This window comes from Salmo salar, chromosome 13 (genome assembly GCF_965601325.2).
Source record: "Salmo salar chromosome 13, fSalSal1, whole genome shotgun sequence".
Classification (NCBI taxonomy): domain Eukaryota; kingdom Metazoa; phylum Chordata; class Actinopteri; order Salmoniformes; family Salmonidae; genus Salmo; species Salmo salar.
In genome coordinates, this window is record NC_138303.1 from 30,437,949 (window position 1) to 30,463,272 (window position 25,324).

The window sequence follows — 25,324 nt, forward strand, 5'->3', positions numbered from 1 at the left end:
TTAATTTTGAGTGTGACTCCAAATCCAGACCTCCATGGGTTGATAAATTGGATTTCCATTGATTATTTTTGTGTGATTTTGTTGTCAGCACATTCAACTATGTAAAGAAAAAAGTATTTAATAAGATGATTTCTTTCATTCAGATCTAGGATGTGTTGTTGAAGTGTTCCCTTTATTTTTTTGAGCAGTGTATATTATGACCACATTTTGTGATGTTTTTGTTTGTTTTGGACTTTAGTGAGTGTGTTTGTTCGGCTGTTCGGATACAACAACAAAAAATCCTAGAAGCAAGCCAAAGTTCGGAGCCAAAGTCCATGTCCCTTCGTCGGTGATTGGTCAACAGTAGGGGTTCTTCAATAAATTCTTTGTTGTCATTCAACGAGAGACGACTCGTTTTCATGCACAGTTTTTCATTGAAAAATACTGTACCAAACATCTTAGTTAGATGTAGAATTGCAGGACTAAGATCTCTTCAGCAAAAACTTCAGAATTAATGACAGATTTCCTGAGTTATCTTAGATTAGTTCGGACTGGCTACGGCATCTCAAAATTAACAAACAGTACTATTGTCGCTTTTAAGGGAGTGAGAGCACACTCATTCGACTTGCCGAGTTTGGCTAGGCGCCAACCGAACTGAAACATGCTGAAGCCTTAAGACAGCATTGACTTTCCCCCACCCCTATAAAATAGACTAAATGGTATTTGAGAGCTTTTATTGGAAGGTAGAGGAAACATCTCAAACCAGTTGAGTGCAAATTAAAAGCAACATTTCATCCATGTACATGTATCTACTGATGCACTGGTACTTCAGTGGACTTAAGAGGCAGGATTAACTCAGTGGGGACAGGTCAGGATGTTGAGCGCACACCAGATACAGCATCATTACGATCTTGCACTATACATTTTCTACATGCTTTAGTTTCACAATAAGGGAATGTATTATCTAAAAACCAAACATGAGGCACTGGGAAGGGGACTCGAGTCAGAATCTACAGTAGCCTACACCAAAGTCTAATAAACCGTTGTATTTTTTATTCAGTTTTCAACAAAAAATTAAACAAAATCAAAAACACCTTTGTTGTCACGACTTCCGCCGAAGTCGGGTCCTCTCCTTGTTCGGGCGACAGTCGGCGTTGCCGGTCTTCTAGCCATCATCGATTCACTATTCATTTTCCATGTGTTTTGTCTTGTTTTTCCTCACACCTGGTTTCAATTCCCTCAATCACTTGTTGTGTATTTAACCCTCTGTTCCCCCCATGTCTTTGTGTGAGATTGTTTATTGTAAGTGCTTGTGCACGTGGTGATTGGTGCGCGACGGGCTTTTGTACCCATGTCTTGTTATTTTTAAGCTGTTGGTTTTGCTATTAAACTGCTCCGGCTATTACCAAGTTCTGCTCTCCTACGTCTGACTTCCCTGCCACCGGTTACGCACCCCTTACATTTGGGATTTGCTGAACTAAGAGGACTACAGTTCCCAGAGTACACTTGATGTTTCCAAGCTACGGCTGTGTCAAGTCGCGGTTGTGTGATTGCGTTGTGTTAAACAGAAAATATCATACAACTGTCTCCTGAGGTGCAAATATATACTGAACAAAAATATAAACACAACATGCAAAAATGTCAAAGATTTTACTGAGCTACAGTTCATATAAGGAAATCAGTCAACTGAAATACATTCATTAGGCCCTAATCTATGGATTTCACATGACTGGGAATACAGATATGCATCTGTTGGTCACAGATACCTTAAAAAAAGGTAGGGGTGAGGATCAGAAAACCAGTCAGTATCTGGTCTGACCACCATTTGCCTCATACAACTCGAGACATCTTCACATAGAGTTGATCAGGCAGTTGATTGTGAAATGTTGCCCCAATCTTCTTTAATGGCTGTGCGAAGTTGCTGGATTTTGCCAGAAACTGGAACACGGTGTTGTATACTATGATCCAGAGCATCCCAAACATGCTCAATGGGTGACATGTCTGGTAAGTATGTAGGCCATGGAAGAACATCCTGGAATTGTGTACAGATCCTTGCGACATGGGGTGATGGCGGCAGATGAATGGCACGACAATGAGCCTCAGGATCTCGTCACGGAATCTCTGTACATTCAAATTGCCATCGATAAAATGCAATTGTGTTTATTGTTTTTTTAGATTATGCCTGCCCATACCATAACCCCACCATGGGGCACTCTGTTCACAATGTTGACATCAGCAAAATGTTTGCCCACATGATGCCATACACGTGGTCTGCGGTTGTGGGAGGCCGGTTGGATGTACTGCCAAATTCTATAAAATGACAGAGGCGGCTTATGGTAGAGAAATTAACATTAAATTCTCTGGCAACAGCTGTGGTGGATATTCCTGCAGTAAGCATGCCAATTGCATGCTCCCTCAAGACATCTGTGGCATTGTGTGACAAAACGGAACATTTTAGAGTGGCCTTTTTTTTATTGTTCCCAGCGCAAGGTGTACCTGTGCAATGATCATGCCGTTTAATCAGCTTCTTATTCTGCTACAGTTGTCAGGTGGATGGATTATCTAGGCAAAGCAGAAATGCTCACTAACAGAGTTTGTGCACAACATTTGAGAGAAATAACCTTTTTTGCGTATATGAAACATTTCTGTGATCTTTTATTTCAGCTCAGAAAACATGGGACCAACACTTTATGTTGCGTTTACATGTTTGTTCAGTGTAGAACAAGCTAGAGCACATTTCTCTTTGTCCTGAATAATTTACTTGCAGACAACATTCTATTAATGTTACCAGTGGTTGTGTGGTGGTGCTTCATGCCTGCAGATTTCTCCTCCCCACTAATGAAGATTCACAACCCTGAAACCAGAACTAGCAAGATGTCAATTCCCACGAATTGGCGTGTGAGACCGTGAGTACAGTGCATTCAGAAAGTATACAGACCCCTTGACTTTTTCCACATTTTGTTATGTTACAGCATTCTAAAATGGATTAAATAAAACATGTCCTCATCAATCTACACACAATACCCATAATGACAAAGTGAAAACAGGTTTTTAGACATTTTTGCTTAATGTAAAAATAAAAAATAAATGAAATGTGACAATTTCATAAGTATTTGGACCCTTCGCTATGCGACTCAATTGAGCTCAGGTGCATCCTGTTTCCATTGATCATCCTTGAGATGTTTCTACAACTTGATGGGAGTCCACCCATGGTGAATTCAATGGATTGGACATGATTTGGAAAGGATCACACCTGTATATAAGGTCCCACAGTTGACAGTGCATGTTAGAGCAAAAACCAAGCCATGAGGTTGAAGGAATTGTCTGTAAGAGCTCAGAGACAGGATTGTGTCGAAGCACAGATCTGGGGAAGAGTTCCAAAACATTTTTGCAGCATTGAAGGTTCCCAAGAAACCATTGGCCTCCATCATTCTTAAATGGAAGAAGTTTGGAACCACCAAGACTCTTCCTAGAGCTGGCCGCCCGATCAAACTGAGCAATTTGGGGAGAAGGGCCTTGGTCAGAGAGATGACCAAGAACCCGATGGTCACTCTGACAGAGCTCCATAGTTCCTCTGTGGAGATGGGAGAACTTTCCAGAAGGACAACCATCTCTGCAGCACTCCACCAATCTGGCCTTTATGGTAGAGTGGCCAGACGGAAGACACTCCTCAGTAAAAGGCACATGACAGCCCTCTAGGAGTTTGCCAAAAGGCACCTAAAGGACTCTCAGACCATGAGAAACAAGATTTTCTGGACTGATGAAAGCAAGATTGAACTCTTGCATGCCAAGCGTCACATCTGGAGGAAACCTGGAGGAAATCCCTACGGTGAAGCATGGTGGTGGCAGCATCATGCTGTGGGGATGATTTTCAGCAGCAGGAACTGGGAGACTTGTCAGGGTCAAGGGAAAGATGAAAGGAGCAAAGTACAGAGAGATCCTTGATGAAAATCTGCTCCAGAGCGCTCAGGAGCTCAGACTGGGGCGACAGTTCACCTTCAATCAAGATGACCCAGCCAGAGATGGCCCAGCCAGAGCCCGGGCTTGAACCTGATCAAACATCTCTGCAGAGACCTGAAAATAGCTGTGCAGCGACGCTCTCCATCCAACCTGACAGAGCTTGAGAGGATCTGCAGAGAAGAATGTGAGAAACTCCCCAAATACAGGCGTGCCAAGCTTGTAGCATCATACCCAAGAAGACTCAAGACTGTAATCGCTGCAAAAGGTCCTTCAACAAAATACTGAGTTAAGGGTCTGAATACTTATGTAAATGTGATATTTCAGTTTTGTATTTTTAATATATTTGCAAAAATTTCTAAAACACTATTTTTGCGTTGTCATTATGGGGTATTATTTAATACACTTTTGAATGAAGCTGTAACCTAACAAAATGTGGAAAAAGTCAAGGGGTCTGAATACTTTCTGAATGCACTGTAGATTACTTCAACGGTCGGCCATCTTGGAGGCTGTCTCTCCAGTTCTTATAATAGCTCAATGGCTTCAGTGCACTATCAAAGACAGTACAGTATGAAGATAGTTAGAAACTGCTTCTCCAATTGTCAAAACTATTGGTCGCTAAATCCGGAGAAATGACGGACCATGTAAAAAATTGTTGGTACCTAAATCCGTCTAGAATGACCACGTAAAAACAGTTGGCTGGTATGCCCTCAGCCATCTGAGTGGTCGGCTGTGAATGCCCTCTGCGCTATATACTTATAAGTGATTGGTTTGGTTCTGACCCGTATAGTGCTGTCTGGTTAGAACATGATGTTGAGGCCCATCACTGTAGTCTTGATAGTCTCCACCACACACACAACAGTTTCGATTTGAGGATGTTTATATGATTTTGGTAATCCGAATGACTTGGAATCTTATTGTTGTGGTTATTTCAATGCATGCACAACCTTCAGACATTCATGTTACTGTCGACAATAAAAGGTCCTCAGAAACATGCGTCTTCTCCCTTCAGACGACGATAAAACTCTGACCTGAGTGGGTGGGTGCGGTGTCCAGATCAGCATTCCAGGCACTCTGATTGGTTGGGAATGGCAGGGCTATGATGGGTGAGGGATAATTTAGTTAGGCTAAACAGCCAAACTAACAGGATTTAAGGGAAATTGAAGCGATTGTGAGGGGAAGTTAGGTAAGAGAGGAGAGGAGCAGGACGGTCTTTTTTTACACCAATAGAAAATCCCGATCACGCTTGTAGGCGATGTCATGGTGACATTGGGTAGCTAAACTCCGGTGCAGAAACATGTCATCCGGTCTAACCATTGATGTGTCTAAACCCAGGATTACTAATACTATGTATTGGTCATAGAGAGGCTTTGAAGCCACCGGTCAGCCATATTGGCACTCCCCAGTAGGAGCAGGAATTAATGGAATTTTACAGTATTTCAATTAAATGTTAAGGACAAAATGACATGGATATAAGAAATGTTTTGCAATGGGGACAATAACAGTACTCTATACTTTAAGATTTTATTTGTATATTTTATATTTTTCATGTTTAGCTAACATAATAAAAGTAAAAGTAAACATTAAGGTGTCTGTAATAGAATGAACATGCCAAAAACAAATGTAGACATTAATAAATGCATTTCTATAGCTTCCAAAATCTTTATTTTTTTCCAATGGAGGAGTACCAAGATGGCTGCACAGTGGCTTCATCACTAGCACCTTAGAGGCTGCTGCCCTATATACATAGTCTTGAAATCACTGGCCACTTTAATAATGGAACACAAGTCACTTTAATAATGTTTACATATTTTGCATTACTCATCTCATATGTATATACTGTATTCTATTCTACTGTATTTTAGTCTATGCTGCTCCAACATTGCTCATCTGGGCTCCCGAGTGGCACAGCGGTCTAAGGCACTGCATCACAGTGCAAGAGGCGTGATTGGGAGTCTCATAGGGACACATTTGGCCCAGCATCGCCGGGGTAGGCCTTCCCTGTGACTAAAATGTAAATGTAAATGTAAGAATTTGTTCTTAATTGACTTGCCTAGTTAAATAAAGGTTAACAAACATATATATTCCTTACTTTACGTGTGTATTGTTGTGAAATTGTTAGATATTACTGCACTGTTGGAGCTAGAAACACAAGCATTTCGCTACACCTGCAATAAAATCTGCTAAACATGTGTATGTGACCAATAAAATGTGATTTGATTTGAATACAGCGCCCCTATCAGTCATCATTGGGGTTAACGGTTTTCTACTAGTTACCACAGCCACAAAGTCAAATTAGCAATATCGTAAAAATTCATTAAAAAAAAAAAAGTGCTTTTTGGTCTTCATTTTAGATTAGAATATGTAGGCATCTCGCGCCGAACTGCAGATGTGCGTGCTGTCAAAGGCACTCCTGTTTTTTGATAAAAAAATTAATGTGTCAGTTTGTCACTTTCACAAGGTTGGAGTAATAACATGTTAAACTACTTAAGACATTGGCTTTAATGTAGGTTGTACTTTTAGAAAATTAACAAAAAAGGAGTAATTTCTCACTTCTCTCATAGGGTCATTTACTTCTCAAACCCCCGGTCTGGTTTGCTTGGTCTGCTTCGCAAGCGTTCCCGAAAGTCTCTCGATGTTGTGCCTCTGGGTTTAGAAACTCTGTGGCGCTATTGATTCTTCACATATGAACGAATGGTGTCACGTGATCAAGGGCTTTGTCCTTTCATATATGCAGTCATTGCTCTGTGCTATGTCCTCTACTAGACAGTTGCAAAAGTGATGTCTGGTCAAACATTTCTTGCTGGCCTTCAAGAAGTGACCTTTGATAACATGGCTTTAAAGCGCCATCTACAGCCAATAAATAGTAAAAGGTCCTCTTTCACGTCACGTATATAGGCGTTCCAGGTAGGTAGTCTTTATTAGAGTCGCGCTGCGAAGTTGATCACATTTCACAACCCCTGGAGAAGTGTTTAACGTGTCAGGAACAACATAAATAGAATAAAGCAATCTTCTCAGATGCGCTCAGAAGATTGCTGCCGTATTGATGTGGTTCCTGATGAGTGTGTGTGATGATGAAGTGATCATATGCATCTGCGCAGCGTGACCACCTGGAACGCAGCCAAGATTAGTGAGTAAATTTTGTAATTGTGGAAAACTCGCGAGAGCCCATAGGGAGTAACGGTACTTCATCATGGCAGGCAAGTTGGTGTTAGAGGGGAAAATAAGTATTATAAGCTTTCTTTTAGGACTGGGTGTTGTTATAATTCCCCTTATTAGAACATTCGCTGGACATCTTGACTGGGTATTCGACTATCTCACTGGAGTGAGGGGGAAAATAGCTATTGCTGTGTACATCGCTGTTGTCAATGGCTTCTTGCTTATCATATACAAGGGACCTCTATATAAGGTAAGCAAGCTAACTAACGTCTGAAAGAAGATGGATAGCTATAACGTTAACGAAGCTCCTTAGATAGCTAGCCATCTTGATTTCTATTTTATTTGCCCATTAGCCAAAACGGCAGCCAGATGGCTAGGCTTTAGCTATCTAAATTATTGGTACATTTTCATTGCCCCTCTTCTTCCTAACAATATGTTGTGCTAGCTAACTAATCCTATTATCTGAATTGGATTGAGACAGCTGTCAGCTTGATTGGCTAAAGATAGAGCCCTAAACTGTAAATTAGATAACACTATTGAAGTTAGACAGATATGCTATGCCTAAGAGCATGTTATTGTGTTAGCTATTGATTGGGAGCCAGCTTTCTACTTGTATAGTTAGATAACTAGCTAGTTAAACAAATTGAAAGTATAAATGTTTCCTAAGCATACTCTTCTTTCTCCCAGGTTGCTGTGCGAGCCTGCTTCCTTGGCTTTACTTTTGGGTGTGGCTTGATCATAAGCTTTTCCCAAACCACATGGACACACTTTGGCTGGTAAGCATCCAACAACTTCTTGCAAAAAGTTTCTTAAACAGAACGAAACGGGGAAGTACCTACCCAAGTTTGTCCAATAAAAACTCTAGTTTTGCTCTGTTTGGTTGTTAAACGGTTTCCGTAATGAATAAACCTTTGTACATGCTCTCTCCTCTCTCACACGCTCTCTGGGTTTGTTCAATATTACAGGCGACTGCTGACTGACAGATCTACAAAGAACCATTTATCATAAATAACTTATTTGAGCAGTCAGTCAATTTACCCATGATACATTAGGGTTTTGATCCTCTCGGACACTGCCTCTTTTTCTCTCTCTCACGTGTGTGTGTATGTAGATATATATATATATATATACAATACTACCGTTGATAGTTCGATACCTGTTATGCATAGTTCTCAGTCAATGCATGTCTTTGCAGGTACATGTGCTCCTTGTCTTTCTTCCACTACTCCGAGTACCTGGTGACAGCCATCATTAACCCCCGCAGCCTGTCTCTGGACTCATTCCTTCTCAACCACAGTGTAGAGTACACCGTGGCTGCTGTGTCCTCATGGGTGGAGTTCACCATTGAGAAGCTCACTGTCCCAGGTCTGTCCTCCATACCACACTTGGGCTCAATGGCCGTGTTCCAGCCCGACGACATTGCTTGCGTTGCATTGCATCAACCAATGATTGTGTGCCACGTCATCAACTGCAGTCGGGCAGGCTTCTGCGTTGTAGTTAGCCTGGAACGCAGCCAATAACTTATCAATGTCTCAGTTGAAATGGGCATGACATGTTGTCACAGTAGGAGTTAAATGTCTTAATAGGCTGTACATTTTGTGTCTCAGAGCTGAAGCAGCTGAGCTGGCTCAGCCTGGTGGGCCTGGTGATGGTGCTGTGTGGGGACTTCCTGCGCAAGTCTGCCATGCTAACGGCCGGCTCCAACTTCAACCACATCGTCCAGAACGAGAAGGCCCAGAGCCACGTGCTGGTCACGGATGGGGTCTACGCCTTCTTCAGACACCCCTCCTACGTGGGATGGTTCTACTGGAGCATTGGCACACAGGTACCGGCCTATTCTGTCAATAGTTAAGGAAACTCTTGAATGGCACAGCACGAGTTGCAAAATTCTGGAAATGTTCCCAAAATGTCCAGATTTTTCAGAGATCTCAGTAGAAATATTCCTTGAATCAGGAGGGAAGAAACAGGACATCTGGAAATCTCCAACTGCGATTTCTGGAAATCCTTGCAGTCTCGGGAAAGTTACCAGACTATTGCAACCCTTGTCACAGCAATATTAGCATGCAGGCTAATGCATAAGCTAAACTCTGTTCCCTTTTAAGAATCCAGACATGTTTGTTTCTTAAACATGTTCCAGTCAAGCCCACTACGCTGATTTCACTTTTCTATGTCCAATGTTCCAGGTGATGCTGTGCAACCCTGTCTGCATCGCGGGCTATACCATGGCAAGCTGGCGCTTCTTCCGTGAACGGATCGAGGAGGAGGAGCTTTCTCTCATCCATTTCTTTGCAGAGGACTACCTGGAGTACAAAAAGAAGGTGGGCACCGGCCTGCCGTTTATTTCAGGCATCCGCATCAACAGCTCCTAGGTGTGAGAGATGGAGTCCTGGATGTATGAAAATGGCAGGCAGACAGACAGGCACTGTGAGGGCCAGCCCTGGTCAGCGTACTGTGGATTAGCCCCTCTGGTCGCCCGCCCTGGGGTGCTTAGAGCTCACGGAGACTGACACCTATGAGTGTTGTGAAGGGCTCCCATCCCCATACCACCCCCAAGGCCTGGGTAGAGTCACTCAAAAAGAAACCACACCTCCCCATATATTCAACCACTGTTTTCTCTTTTGTTTGGTTAAATTGACTACTATAGACTTGAGTTTGTATTTTTCTTTAGTCTCCAATGTTCTGATGAAGGCTCCCTTTTCAGTTTTTTCCTTAGAGAGAAGTTGAGTATCTTAAGGCCAGGCACCACACCTTAATAGGGTATTCCCCCCCCCCCCCCCAATTAATCATATTACAATTAACTTTTACCAGTTGAATGTGGACATATAATATTTTTGTCTTTTTCTGAAACATTGTATACAAATATGCAAATTACATTATACCATTAAATATTTGCATATAACACAAACCAATTTTTCGGGGACACTGGATGAAGTAAAAATCAACCTAAATATTTTGGTTTTATTTTGTTAAGACACTAGGACTCTTACACATATCTGATTGTGTCATCAACATATCAACAATTCCCTATGTATAAGTCTGCAGAATACATCTAAAGATGACCACAGAAAATAAGTTGGCGTTTGGGAAGAGTGTGATTTTTCAGGAAATGGCAGTAAGACAAGGACTGAATTAAGACTACCAAACACCCATTTACACCCAATCACTATATCTTCAAAGTAACATTCTCTAAGAAATGGACTTTTAAGCGATGTGTGATTTCAATGTAGTGAGCGTTCAAATTATGGATGTATGTCCATTTAAAAGTGGTTACAGTTCATGACATTTTGATGATTAGTATGATAAACTAAGGACAATATTTTTATAAACCTTTGGATATTTTTTACTCTTTGAAAATACTAAATTGCTAAGTTTGTGCAACATTTTAGCCTGTGGTGCCTGGCCTTAAGTGGATGCTGAATTGATTTTAGCTTTGGTTACTGAGTCAGAAGTGCTGTAATGAGCCTGGTTGAGTTTCTGCTATTCCTTGTTTGTCTGGCATATCACAGAGTCATCATTATTAGGCCTCAGCATTGACATCAGAATGGTTTTACACAGTATTAGGGATGCACACAGGGCTCTAAAGTGTGACCCAATTTGGTTGCATATGCAGTTTTAATTTGGGAGTACCACTACGGGGGAAAAAGTTTCCATTTTTATAACAATTTGTTGTAATGATAAGGTTTTGCTGTACCGTTTTTTTTCCTGGGTGCAGATTCATTAGCGTCATGCTTGCACCTTTACTACATCAAAAATTGCTTGTTTTTAATATAAACAGTTAAAAAAATCTGACCCATATACGAGATACTTTTGAGATGGGGAAACTCCACTGGAATCGTATTGTCGCCCATGCGGCTTCAATGGGGCCACATGGTGCATGCTGGGTCATTCTGGGACAAGGGCATTTCTAAAATTTCAGGTTGTGCACTTAATGTTTTAAAGTTTGGAGCACCAGTTTTACCCATTATTTATTTTTTATGTAGAGCCCTGGATGCTAAATTTATCAGCCCTCATACATACATTACATGACCAAAAGTATGTGGACACCTGCTTGTCGAACATCTCATTCAAAATCATGAACATTAATATGAAGTTGGTCTCCCCTTTGCTGCTATAACAGCCTCTACTCTTCTGGGTAGGCTTTCCACTAGATGTTGGAACATTGCTGTGGGGACTTGCTTCCATTCAGCCACAAAAGCATTAGTGAGGTTGGGCTATGGCCGGCGGGACGAAATCGTCCCACCTACGTAACAGCCAGTGGAATCCTGTGGCGCGTTATTCAAATACCTTAGAAATGCTATTACTTCAATTTCTCAAACATATGACTATTTTACAGCATTTTAAAGACAAGACTCTCGTTAATCTAACCACACTGTCCGATTTCAAAAAGGCTTTACAACGAAAGCAAAACATTAGATTGTCAGCAGAGTACCCAGCCAGAAATAATCAGACACCCATTTTTCAAGCTAGCGTATAATGTCACAAAAACCCAGAAGACAGCTAAATGCAGCACTAACCTTTGATGATCTTCATCAGATGACACACCTAGGACATTATGTTATACAATACATGCATGTTTTGTTCAATCAAGTTCATATTTATATCAAAAACCAGCTTTTTACATTAGCATGTGACGTTCAGAACTAGCATACCCCCCGCAAACTTCCGGTGAATTTACAAAGAATTTACTAAATTACTCACGATAAACGTTCACAAAAAGCATAACAATTATTTTAAGAATTATAGATACAGAACTCCTCTATGCACTCGATATGTCCGATTTTTTAAAATAGCTTTTCGATGAAAGCACATTTTGCAATATTCTCAGTAGATAGCCCGGCATCACAGGGCTAGCTATTTAGACACCCAGCAAGTTTAGCACTCACCAAAGTCAGATTTACTATAAGAAAAATGTTATTACCTTTGGTGTTCTTCGTCAGAATGCACTCCCAGGACTTCTACTTCAATAACAAATGTTGGTTTGGTCCCAAATAATCCATTGTTATATCCAAACAGCGGCGTTTTGTTTGTGCGTTCAAGACACTATCCGAAGGGTAAAGAAGGGTGACGAGCACGGCGCATTTCGTGACAAAACATTTCTAAATATTCCATTACCGTACTTCGAAGCATGTCAACCGCTGTTTAAAATCAATTTTTATGCCATTTTTTTCGTAAAAAAACGATAATATTCCGACCGGGAATCTGCGTTTAGGTAAAAAGAGGAAAGAAAATAAAGCACGGGGTCGACTCGTGCACGCGCCTAAGCCCATTGTCCTCTGATCGGCCACTTGCCAAAAGTGTAAATGTGTTTCAGCCTGGGGCTGCCTCGATATCATTCAGCTTTTTCCCGGGCTCTGAGAGCCTATGGGAGCCGTAGGAAGTGTCACGTTACAGCAAAGATCCTCAGTCTTCAATAAAAAGAGCCAAGATGAACAACAACTTGTCAGACAGGCCACTTCCTGTACAGAATCTTCTCAGGTTTTTGCCTGCCATATGAGTTCTGTTATACTCACAGACACCATTCAAACAGTTTTAGAAACTTTAGGGTGTTTTCTATCCAAAGCCAATAATTATATGCATATTCTAGTTACTGGGCAGGAGTAGTAATCAGATTAAATCGGGTACGTTTTTTTATCCGGCCTTGTCAATACTGCCCCCTACCCCCAACAGGTTAAGCCTGGATTGTAGTCGGCGTTCCAATTCATCCCAAACGTGTTCGATGGGGTTGAGGTCAAGGCTCTGCAGGCCAGTCAAGTTCTTGCATACTGATCCCCAGAAACCACTTCTATATGGACCTCGCTTTGTGCATGGGGGCGTTGTCATTCTGAAACAGGAAATAGCCTTCCCGAAACTGTTGCCACAAAGTACAGAATCGTCTAGAATGTCATTGTGCTGTATGCTGTAGCGTTAAGATTTCCCTTCAGGGGAAAGGGGCCTAGCCCGAACCATTATTCCTCCTCCACCAAACTTTACAGTTGGCACTATGCATTGGGGTAGGTAGCGTTCTCCTGGCATCCGCCAAACCCAGATTTGGATGTCGGACTGCCAGATGGGGAAGCATGATTCATCACTCCAGAGAATGCATTTCCACTGCTCCAGAGTCCAATGGCGGCGAGCTTTACACCACTCCAGCCGACACTTGGCATTGTGCATGGTGGTCTTAGGCTTGTCTGCGGCTACTCGGCTATTGAAACCCATTTCATGAAGCTCCCGACGAACAGTTATTGTGCTGACGTTGCTTCCAGAGGCAGTTTGGAACTCGGTAGTGAGTATTGGAACCCGAGGACAGGCAATAAAAAAATATATATATTTCTTTTTTTAACGTGCTACACGATTCAGTACTCAGCGGTCCCGTTCTGTGAGCTTGTGTGGCCTACCACTTTGCGGTTGTGCCATTGTTGCTCCTAGACATTTCCACTTCACAATAACAGCACTTATTGTTGACCGGGGTACCTCTAGCGGGGCAGACATTTTATGAACTGACTTGTTGTAAAGGTGGCATCCTATGATGGTGCCACGTTGAAAGTCACTGAGCTTTTCAGTAAGGCCATTCTACTGCCAATGTTTATCTATGTAGATTGCATGGCGGTGTGCTCGATTTAAAAAAACAAACAAAAAAAACAACTGTCAGCAACGGGTGTGGCTGAATCCACTAATTTGAAGAGGTGTCCACATATGTTTGTGTGTGTGTGTGTGTATTCTGTCCCAGTAAGAAACATTTATTTCTGAGTGACTTTGTTATACATTTACAAAAATACCCGAAAGTTACGGAAATGGGGTCCCTTGCAACATGGTCTTTTCCCCATAAGTTAATTCGCTCTTTCATAAATTATAAGAAGGCCTTTTGATGAATGTCAAAGTTAATAAAATAATGTATGCTATGAAAAAATATATTGGTTTTAGGTATCAGTCCAGACTTTCTATATTGATTTATCCTTACACAAAATAATGGTTTATTTTAAATTCACATCCCTTGTCCACTCAGGATCAAAAGGCTGTACAATCACTAATATTTTGCTAATTTGACAACCTGGGCAAGTTGCAGCCTGGTTCTCTGATTCTTCCAATCGGTACAGCATATCAAGTCAGAAATGTCTACTTTGTCAATTATGAAAACATAATGAACACTGACAATCCATTCACTGTTTTATTCCAATCTGCTGTAAGTCTTAACATTGTTCCTGGGTATATAGACTATGAATCAGGGGTGTTGTTTCTTCCATAAGGCCCACCCACAAATGGTACAGTCATCTTTAAAATGCACTCAAGAAAGACTCTTTCAACCACCACTTGATCATCACTCCACCTGTTATTTATTTGTATTGAAACCAACCAAAAGATGCATTCCTATGGCTAAGGGGTTCAGAGGAAAGGTTGTCTCCTTTGCGATAAGCTCAACCCAGCATTGCTTCCTCCTGAACTACCGCTTGTCTCAGGTGAAAGGTTGCCTCTGCCCTCTCCTCTGTATGCCCAGACTGTATGGAGTGTGTGTGTGTGATTGAAAGAGAATTCCTGAAATTAGAACAGTCGAGCACTGTAACTGTATGTTGCACAAGACAAGTGTGTGTGTTTTTAGAGTTTCTGAAATGAGGACAGTCAAGAGCACTGTAAAAGTAATGTGTATTAGATGAATAAAGATGAGAAGATTATCTGTAGATTCAATAATATAAGCACATTGTTGGCTGCAGATGTACAACTGTTTACTGCTCCAAGCATGATCCAGCTGAGCTGAACATGGAAAAAGCCAGTTGTTGCACTACAGTATAACAATACTACAGTTTATTACAGGTAATCTAAATGTATCATGCAGAGATAATACTTATCCATCTCTTGGCTGATTACTTTTCACTTGACTGAGATGTTCTGAATTGATTGAACATTGTCCTGTGAAATAAAATACATTTATCCTAAGAAAATTGTCTTCCTTTCATTGTTTTCTTTCATGGGTTTGCTACTGTAGTCCTAATATGGATCATATTAGAAACATGTAAATGTTATATTCAATATAATTTACATAAGTTATGGGTGAGCACATTGAAGTCTCATGACCCCATCCAGTTGCTTAGGGAGACATCTTCCAAATCTGTTCTTCTGCTTCCCTGGCCAATAGATTCTTGTTCTTGAGGGCAGCCTCGTCAGAGAGGTTGCTGAGAGTTGTTATCATCTGTGGTACAGGTCAGGTCATTTCTGTTGATCATAAAGGTTGAGGTTTAACAAAGAAGTTAGTTCTCACTCAAATCAATGATCAATTCTTCCAACAAGTTAAGTAATCTAGCTAGCTTACATCTGTGTTGTTAAAATGGTTTGTTTAGTATCTGTGGCCATAGTGGTGTCCTCATAGGTCTTCAGCATGTCCTCTGTACAGTCATCTTTCAGCTCCTTAGGCTCTTTCAGTCTGTGGGAACATTGAGTAGAGAATACTCCATGGAACACCATGTCTTGCACGGTCACCATGATAGAAACAAACATTTCAAATTGTACATTTGCCAGAGTAACTTGTTAGTCAAAATAATGTTGTAGTTTGTGACATGTACAGTAGCTTGGTTCCAGTACCTGGGTTCAAGGCGTTCCTTCACCTTGGCGACGGATCGGATGTAGGGGCCGATTTGCCTGCTGATGGTGGTCGGGTATCTGTTCTCTTCCTTTAGCTGCGTCAGATCATGAAGCTGGGCAGAAAACAGAATGGACACATGCAATATATAAAACACCAACTTCACCATATCTATCTCACATCTAACAGAAAAACAAAACCCCCTTTACCTTCATTGATTTTCTGTTCTTTTGCAACCCTCTGAAAGATCTCCTCCCAGACTTAGGGGAAGGATAACAAGATGGAGATGAGCCTTAAAAGGAGAGCTGGGTTACATTTATAAACAGTGTTGTCTGAATACTTTTTCAGAATCCTCATTGCTTTGGTGATTCCCACCTCCTCAAACATAGCCCTCATGAGTTCCACTGCAGAGTACTCAGAGGAGATATGGCTGTACGAAGGTATCCAGGATGTCTTCCACAGTGTCGGTCTTGATGAGGGAGGGGTGCTTGGTCAGATCCCTGTGGGTCTCCTGCACCTGGTCCTTCAGCTGCTGAATGGATGTCTGCAGCGTCTAGACACAGTAAGGAAAACACAGGAAGGTTTTTTTTTTTGGGGGGGGGGGGGGGCTACAGGACCGTAGAGGAGTCAGGGTAGCGCCTTCATCGAAATCAATAAACCAGGCACCTCTGAACGTCAGATCTTTTCATGACACATTTCAAATACACATACAAAACCACTGTGATTGGCTGTGAAAGCTCTCAGTAATGTTGTAACAATGGGTATCAGAGTTGTACAGTAACTTTCAAATGTTGTAGAAGCTCACACACCCTGTAGCTGTTCTCATAGTTGCGACAGTGCTCAGTAAATGGGGTCTCCCCAACCTTTACCAGGAGGACCGTGGTGATGATATAGCGGTGGGCTTCGGCACCACGGATGAACCCAGGGACATGTCACTGATGGGAGGTGAGTGGCAGGGCACGAACAGGGACGACTGCAGGCTGAGGAGACAGAGGGACAGTTACACAATAAATAAATATCTTGACATAACATTTTACACAACAGGTAGGGGTTGTCCTCATATTACGCTGGCTATTTCAGAACATGACGAGCATATTTGGAAAGTATAAGCGTACTGTCTTGAATGTTGAGGAACATCAATAACATGCTGATTACATTTTCCCCTTGAGCGTGTAGGTCTGCACAATTTCCATATGGTAGGGGTGAAATATGACTCACAGTCCACTGGCATTGCCCAAACTCAATCCCGACACTCCCAGCAATGGACACAGAGCGTCTTTGGCCCAGCAGCAACAGAGACTCAAGGCAATAAGCAAACTCGGACCGATACTCTGTGTTGATCTAAACCAGAAACATAGAAGAAGACACATGGGGTGTATATTTGGGATGTGACATGACCAAACATCAGTTGAGAAGGCAAGATGACAAGAGAGAGGGACTTAATACTGCTACTCTGAGCTGGTCTCAGTCTGTGTGGCAGTTTGTCAATCTTCTTTAGTCGCTGGATAACAGGTATCAAAGCCAAACAAATTTGCTTAAAGACTGTATTCATAGTTGCTAGCATTCCATTTAATGTTTTGGTTTGTGCCCTTCTGGATTCATAGAACCAGACTAGGCATTATGCATCATACTACACTACTTACATAGCAAGGTGGAGGAGAACATTGGCTTGAGTTGATTATATTACACCTGCTCAAGATGGATCATCAATTAGGATTCCAAATACAGTTGGGCACTGTGAATAAGACATTGTAAAAATAGGCAACATGTATCACTACTCCAGGATAAACAGGCATACCATAGACAGGACATTACCTGGAGAGTGGGTAAGAGTGCAGCCAGATGAGACAGCTGTTCTCATTTGCTACTGGGTTGAAAGTGGTGCCAGGCAAGCCTGATGTAGCTAGACCTGACACATTATTATTCATTTGGCTTTAATCTATATTGGTCTGCTGCCATGGACACCTTAATCTCCCAGTAGGATCTATATATACATGTGGAACAGGATACATATTAGGCAGGCATTAGACAAGCCATTGGGCTGTTCAATATCTCTTGGTATTGAACACTCTAATGAACTCTCAAAGCAGGATGTCTTGTGCATCTGAATGTCACACTATTTCCTATATAGTGCGCTACTTCTGGTCAAAAGTAGTGCACTATAAAGGGAATGTGGTGGCATTTGGGACGCATATTGTCTATCTGTGATAAGACTTCCTTCTTCCAGAGTTAATTGAGTTTACGGCGATTTTTAATGGCTAGAGGCAACCATTGAGGCTGAATCTGTGTGCGCTCTGTTCGGATGGCCCATTCAAACAATAACAGGTTAATGACAGTTTCTCTGAGCATAGGCTATACATTAGGGCTACATGATAAACATGATTTTCAAGCAAGGTACCATGAAGCAAAATGTATTCTCACCTTTGCGCTGACAGTTTTTCATTCAAAAGAGGACAATATTATTTGTCATTTAATTGCATTGCAAATCTCTCAAGATTAAATGAACTGTACTCTAATGAATACTTTCCCAACCAAAACTAATTTACATAAATTTCCTCTCAGTTTGTAAATGAAAAGCACTACTTGAGCATTACACCTGTATCCAGTATAAGTCAATAAAATGTCGCTCTAATGTAATGTTGTGCAAGGTATTGAACCTTCAGCTACTTTACGAGATAGGACATGAAGAGTGACACCTTGTGGTAGAATGTAATACAATTTGTGGAACTGCATAAAAAAAACAACGACAACATTGATTAAGAAAATCGAGGGAAATTGCACAACAGTCTTCCGCATTTAACCCAACCCCTCTGAATCAGAGAGGTGCGGAGGGTTGCCTTAAACCACGTCATCAGCTCCTGGGGAGCAGTTGTTGTTGGGGGTTAAATGCCTTGCTCAAAGGCAGAATGGCTGATTTTTTTCCACTTTGCTGGCTCGGGGATTCAAACCAGAGACCTTTCGGTTACTGGCTCTTAACCGCTAAGTTAACTGCCACCCCCTGAGTTGAGTTTAATGTTTTCAAAATGGCCGATGACTATGTCAGCTCACCTGCACTTTGTTGAAAATAGTGCTGATTGCGCACTCCTCCTCATCAACATCCTCTCGGACCTCCTCGATCATGGCCTTCAGCAGGATGATGGCCTCTGGCCGATGTCTGGAGCTCCTTCACCGCTTAGGAGTCACACCATGAGAAGGCACTGGACAACACCGCACGCACGCACGCACGCACACACACACACACACACACACACACACACACACACACACACACACAACAAACTAAACTCCACCAAGTTCCTCCATATGTATTGTTGTCTATAGGTATATATAGTGCATTCGGAAAGTATTCAGATCCCTTGACTTTTTCCACATTTTGTTACGTTACAGCCTTATTCTAAAATGGATTAAATAAAAAAAAATCCTCATCAATCTATACACAATACTCCATAATGACAAAGCGAAAACAGGTTTTTAGACATGTTAACAAATGTATTAAATATAAAAAACAGATACCTTATTTACACAAGTATTCAGACCCTTTGTTATGAGACTCGAAAATGAGCTCAGGTACATCCTGTTTCCATTGATCATCCTTGAGATGTTTCTACAACTTGATTGGTGTCCACCTGTGGTAATTCAATTGATTGGGCATTACTTGGAAAGGCACACACCTGTCTATATAAGGTCCCACAGTTGACAGTGCAAGTCAGAACAGAAACCAAGCCATAAGGTTGAAGGAATTGTCCATAGAGCGCCGAGCCAGGATTGTGTCGAGGCACAGATCTGGGGAATGGTACCAACAAATTTCTGCAGCAATGGTCCCCAAGAACACAGTGGCCTCCATCATTCTTCAATGGAAGAAGTTTGGAACCACCAAGACTCTTCCTAGAGCTGGCCGCTTGGCAACATTGAGCAATCAGGGGAGAAGGATCTTGGTCACTGAGGTGGTGATGGTGACTCTGACAAAGCTCCAGAGTTCCTCTGTGGAGATGGAAGAACCTTCCAGAAGGACAACCATCTCTGCAGCACTCCACCATTCTGGCCTTTATGGTAGAGTGGCCAGACGGAAGCCACTCCTCAGTAAAACACACATGATAGCCTGCTTGAAGTTTGCCAAACAGCATCTTAAGAACTCATACCATGAGATCAAGATTCCCTGGTCTGATGAAACTCTTTGGCCTGAATTCCAAGTGTCACGTCTAGAGGAAACCTAGCGCCATCACTACAGTGAAGCATGGTGGTAGCAGCATCATGCTGTGGGGATGTTTTTCAGCGGCAGGGACTAGGAGACTAGTCAGGATCGAGGGCAAGATGAACAGAGCAAAGTACAGAGAGAGATCCTTGATGAAAACCTATTCCAGAGCGCTCAGGACCTCAGACTGGGGCGAAGGTTCACCTTCTACCAAGACAACGACCCTAAGCACACAGCCAGGACAACGCAGTAGTGGCTTCGGGACAAGTCTCTGAATATCCTTGAGTGGCCCAGCCAGAGCCCGGACTTGAACCCGATCGAACATGCTCTGGAGAGCCCTGAAAATAGCTGTGCAGCGACGCTACCCATCCAACCTGACAGAGGTTGAGAGGTTCTGCAGAGAAGAATTGGAGAAACTCCCCAAATACAGGTGTGCCAAGCTTGTAGCGTCATACCCAAGAAGCCTCGAGGATGTAATCGCTGCCAAAGGTGCTTCAACAAAGTACTGAGTAAAGGGTCTGAATACTTATGTAAATGTGATATTTCCGGGTTTTTTATTTAATTATTTGCAAAAATTTCTGAAAAACTGTTTTTGCTTTGTCATTATGTGTAGATTGATGAGGAGGGAAAAAACGATTTAATCCATTTTAGAATAAGGCTGTAATGTAACAAAATTAGGAAAAAGTCAAGGTGTCTGAACTTTCCGAATGAACTGTATAGTGTATATGTGATTGTATACAAATGTAAGCAAGGTTCGAAATGATTATGTTTCAGTCAAATATAGTATTTTTTGGGGGGGTTTTGTTTTTCTGTTAGATGTGAGATAGATATGAAGTTGGTGTTTTATATACTGCATGTGTCCATTCTGTTTTCTGCCCAGCTTCATGATCTGACGCAGCTAAAGGAAGAGAACAGATACCCGACCACCATCAGCAGGCAAATCGGCCCCTACATCCGATCCATCGCCAAGGTGAAGGAACGCCTTGAACCCAGGTACTGGAACCAAGCTACTGTACATGTCACAAACTACAACATTATTTTGACTAACAAGTTACTCTGGCAAATGTACAATTTGAAATGTTTGTTTCTATCATGGTGACCGTGCAAGACATGGTGTTCCATGGAGTATTCTCTATTCATTGTTCCCACAGACTGAAAGAGCCTAAGCCTTTTTGAAATCAGACAACGTGGTTCGATTCATGAGCAGTGTATCTATAAAATGGTGTAAAATAGTCCTATGTTTGAGAAATAGAAATAGAAATTATTCGATTTGTGGTTTTAAATATGGCGCTCTGATTTTTCACTAAACTCGGGCCCGGTTACGGGATTGTTGTCGCAAGAGGTTTTAAGGGGAGCTAGAGGATTGACTAGACTTGTCTCACACTTAGTAAGTGTAGCTGTAATCTCCAATGTAGCCTCTCACCCTCTCACTCTTACAAATGATAACCTCCAATGAATACTTGTACAGGCTGTCGACAATTATATCAGTTCAGACATGGTTAGACTGTCACAGGCATAGTCGTCAGCAAGTTGAAGTTGGATAACATTGTAAATAATGCATGCAAGAGCATTGTAAATAGAATGCTCACAGTACAACCCTTCAACTAGAGCATAAACACTAGGCAACTCATAGAAAACAGAGCACGTAGCCTATATGACAGAGCTTTTAATATCCATGTCAGTGAGTTAGTTATGTCATGTTAAGCTTCATGTGATTTATGCAAAATAAACTCATATGCATCCTGGAAATACCACCACAATCTCATCTAAACTAGTTTGCACTGACATTAACATATCCATATCCACAGTACTGCAAAATGACAACACCGTTGTTTCTAACACGTTTGTACTTGTTATCCTTCTAAATATATGGAATTTCAATAAGATATATAAACAATAATGTTAAACCTTTTAATCGAACTCTGATGCCGTGATTGTATCGACTAGATCTGCGATTGATTCATCAGGCTAAAATGTAACGCACGCGCAAACCCAGCTCTTCCTTTCTGCTAAATTCTTCGCCATGGCTCTTGTGGTGGGTATAATCGCGTGTGGAAAATTGTTGAAATATATACATTTTTCACACTTAAAACGGCTGTACATTATTTGTATAAATCGGGGCATATTTGGGAGGGCTTATGTAATCGTTAATCATGCTAAACAAGGCACTGAATTGGGTTTTGTTATTCACGAGGCCCGCTAAATTAGCAAGTTATTTTTTTGCTAGTTTAGCTAACGTTAGCTAGCCAGATCCACCACGTTGTAGCTACACAAAACTAGCTTAACATTTTTCTGTTCGTTTTGTGGTCAGCAGTAGTTTGATTAGTTAAATAACAAAAATATTGGTCTTTACTTATTAAGGAGCCAACTGACTAAAGTATCCTTTGAATTGGGGATTAGCTAAGACATAGTTGATGTCTGTGGTTGTAGCGCGTATGGTGGTGAACTAACGTTAGATAACGTTAACTGTTAGATTCTAGGCAGCTAACTAAACGGAACAGCTACAATGGTAGTGACTGTCATATTTTTAATTGGCTGTCAATCTTATCTGCAGAAGAAGCAGAGCAGCAAGGGGTCCAAGGGTGGCAAGAAGAAGAAGCAGGTCTTGAAGTTCACTCTGGACTGCACCCACCCTGTTGAAGATGGCATCATGGATGCTGCCAACTTTGTAAGTAGTTTTGCAGTTACACTGACAGGTTTTATACCTGTGCCTGGTTGCAAGGAAAATAAAATATTTTAGTTGCACAAACGCCCTTATTCGAAACCACCTTTAGCCACAATCCTGAATTGTTTCTGCCCTTCCTCAGTGGTCACTTGGTTTAGTATAAACTGAAGGATGGAAGGAGTTTATGAAATGACAGTTCATGGGATCGACATGCTGAACAGAATCGTCCAATGCAGCTGTTTTTTTTTCTCTCAATATCAAATCATTTCTGGGTAACAATTATGTACCGTACTGTGATTGTTTTCTCTTAAAATGATAAAGAAACATAGCTTCTTAGCAGTGAGCAATTTCTCAATCAAGAATTTTGGTAGGGATATGGGAGTGGTCTTAAGTGGGGAGGAGAACACTGAAAATGTGCTGTTATTGGTAGGTTTGGAACTTCTTATTGGTCTAACTAATTTACTGTCTAGTGATGTCACCAGGAAGGACAAACCACCATCCCACCAAAACAGGCTTAAATTTCAGGCTGTCTTTTCAAACAACTCTTACACTAAAAGGGTTTTTATCATCTTCACAATTTCACAGCATTATTCCAACCTCATCGTGTGGAAATGTATATAAAACTGGGGCTTTAAATCTCAAGTGGGGTTTACACTAGCTAGCGACCTGCACAACAACACACACAACTCAAAGCCAACTGTGTTTGCTGACAGAGCAAGAGACTAGTCGGTCACTCCATGAGCGACAGTTAACTTTAGATCCAAGTGAAGATGTGATGTCACTGATGTGCTCCAGCCAACAGGCTAGTTTCACATCCACTCCAGATGTTGTTTTTGTCGCACTGCTTTGCTTTATCTTGGCCAGGTCGCAGTTGTAAAGGAGAATTTGTTCTCAACTAGTCTACCTGGTTAAATAAAGGTGAAATAAAAATACATTTACATTTTTACATTTTATTCATTTAGCAGACGCTCTTATCCAGAGCGACTTACAGTAGTGAATGCATACATTTCATACATTTTTTTTTTTTGTTGTACTGGCCCCCCGTGGGAATCGAACCCACAACCCTGGCGTTGCACACACCATGCTGGCGTTGCAAACACCATGCTCTACCACTGAGCCACAGGGAAGACTGTAAAATACATTAAAAAAAAAGTAATGTTGGGCAACGGTCAATCTTTTGTTGGAAATTTAGAAGTATATGCTTACACAGTATGTTTTAATGGTTAAAGGAGCAGTTCCTCCAGGAGCGCATCAAGGTGAATGGGAAAGCTGGCAACCTGGGTGGTGGTGTGGTGTCTATTGAGAGGAGTAAGAGCAAGATCACAGTTTCCTCTGAGGTCCCCTTCTCCAAAAGGTATGGTAACTGCACTGGCAACTCAGGACTGTAGTAATCAAATTGCAATGCAGACATTTGTGTATTTGTTATTGGGGGGAAGAAGAAAAAAAAGATTTATCAAATGTCTTTCACCCAATACATTGTTTACATGTTCAAGCTATTAAAACTTTGGTAAATGCTTAAGTCCTCACAAAATAATTGCTCTTATGAATAATTTACTTACACTTTTTCACTGCTTATGATAAGAGGCCCCTTGTTTTTATAGCCTTTATCTGTAATATTTTTGTTTAGGTTGCTGGTGTTGATGATGCCAATATTGACTTTTGGCTATGTAGAATTCAACTTAATAATTCCCACTTAACCAACTCCCGAATGCTTTATGGCTTATCTCCTGCATCTGTCATGCACCAGTAACATTATGTGCATTAATATACACTGGCTGTGAACTGAATTCTCCCTCAGACTTCCTTGTTGAGTTCACCTGCCCATGAATACGCTAACCGCACGTGACTGCGCTACAGTATCATTCTTCAACCTTTGTGCTGTGTTTTTGTGATTCATTAAGTTGAGGTGTATAGCAAAAAAAAACATTAGCTTTACTAGGTTGTTTTGTATGTGTATTGCTTTGGGGAAAACATTGAAAGCCCAACCTCACACATCTGAATGACATCTGTCTGCAGATATCTGAAATATCTGACCAAGAAGTACTTGAAGAAAAACAATCTTCGCGACTGGCTGCGTGTTGTGGCCAACACCAAGGAGAGCTACGAGCTGCGCTACTTCCAGATCAACCAGGATGAGGAGGAGGAGGAAGATGAGGATTAAACCTCCTGTCTGCTGGATTTTGTACATTTAATAAATTCTTAGAGTACTTCTTTTGTACTTCCTTTTTCTCTATGGTGATAAGACAACAGGAATGTTCACTAGGAACCAACAAAAGCAAATGGTCCAAAACAGGGAGGGATCTAGCTGAATCTGGCCAGCAAGAAACTCATTTTGCAGTGTACACTACTGAATACACCCTATCTGGGTGCCGATCAGTCAACCTAGTGTTGTGACAATGCGGTACATGAGATCAGGGATGGGCAACTGGCAGCCCTTTTTTGAAGGCTCAATTTAAAATAAAATTGAAATTTAGTCAGGGTCTCGTATTATTGCAAGTTAGAACAGACAAGGTGCAATTTCAATTTAGTTGTGCATCAGCAGTTTTTCTGCTTATATCAGTCACTCAATTAGCCCATGTTTTTTTATTGGTAAATTAGTCTAGCGGCCATCTAAATTTAGTAATCATGGTTGAATTACCGGCCTGGGGGGGCCCATTGATTTTGTTAGTCTCAGATATATTAAAAATGGCAACCATTTCTCCAACCTATGGTAAGATTGCAGGAAATTAGTGGTAAAACAGCTAATTTTCCTCCCTGGACGATGGCAAAATGAGTAGAATTGAAACATTTTCTCTACACCCCATAGCAAAATGTGTAGAATTGC

The 25,324-nt window shown here is 41.4% G+C and overlaps 3 protein-coding genes across 3 annotated transcripts; 2 read left to right on the forward strand and 1 right to left on the reverse strand.

Moving 5' to 3' along the window:
• The first annotated feature begins 7,090 nt into the window (after positions 1-7,090).
• Positions 7,091-15,008, forward strand: LOC106566808 (protein-S-isoprenylcysteine O-methyltransferase). Its single transcript, XM_014135223.3, has 5 exons — positions 7,091-7,345; positions 7,783-7,871; positions 8,291-8,460; positions 8,703-8,920; positions 9,279-15,008. The coding sequence occupies exons 1-5, from the start codon at positions 7,130-7,132 to the stop codon at positions 9,462-9,464; spliced, it is 879 nt and encodes a 292-aa protein (XP_013990698.1). The 5' UTR covers positions 7,091-7,129; the 3' UTR covers positions 9,465-15,008.
• A 265-nt stretch (positions 15,009-15,273) lies between these two features.
• Positions 15,274-15,931, reverse strand: LOC106566809 (RING finger protein 207). The gene is made up of 3 exons (XM_082959952.1): positions 15,853-15,931; positions 15,646-15,758; positions 15,274-15,487 (listed from the first exon to the last, which is right to left on the reverse strand). Exons 1-3 carry the CDS (start codon positions 15,856-15,858, stop codon positions 15,373-15,375), a joined length of 234 nt encoding a protein of 77 aa, XP_082816078.1. The 5' UTR covers positions 15,859-15,931; the 3' UTR covers positions 15,274-15,372.
• Positions 15,932-21,754: 5,823 nt separating this feature from the next.
• On the forward strand, positions 21,755-24,708 carry LOC106566811 (large ribosomal subunit protein eL22). Its single transcript, XM_014135229.3, has 4 exons — positions 21,755-21,870; positions 22,390-22,503; positions 23,730-23,854; positions 24,517-24,708. Exons 1-4 carry the CDS (start codon positions 21,859-21,861, stop codon positions 24,659-24,661), a joined length of 396 nt encoding a protein of 131 aa, XP_013990704.2. The 5' UTR covers positions 21,755-21,858; the 3' UTR covers positions 24,662-24,708.
• The last annotated feature ends 616 nt before the right edge of the window (positions 24,709-25,324 follow it).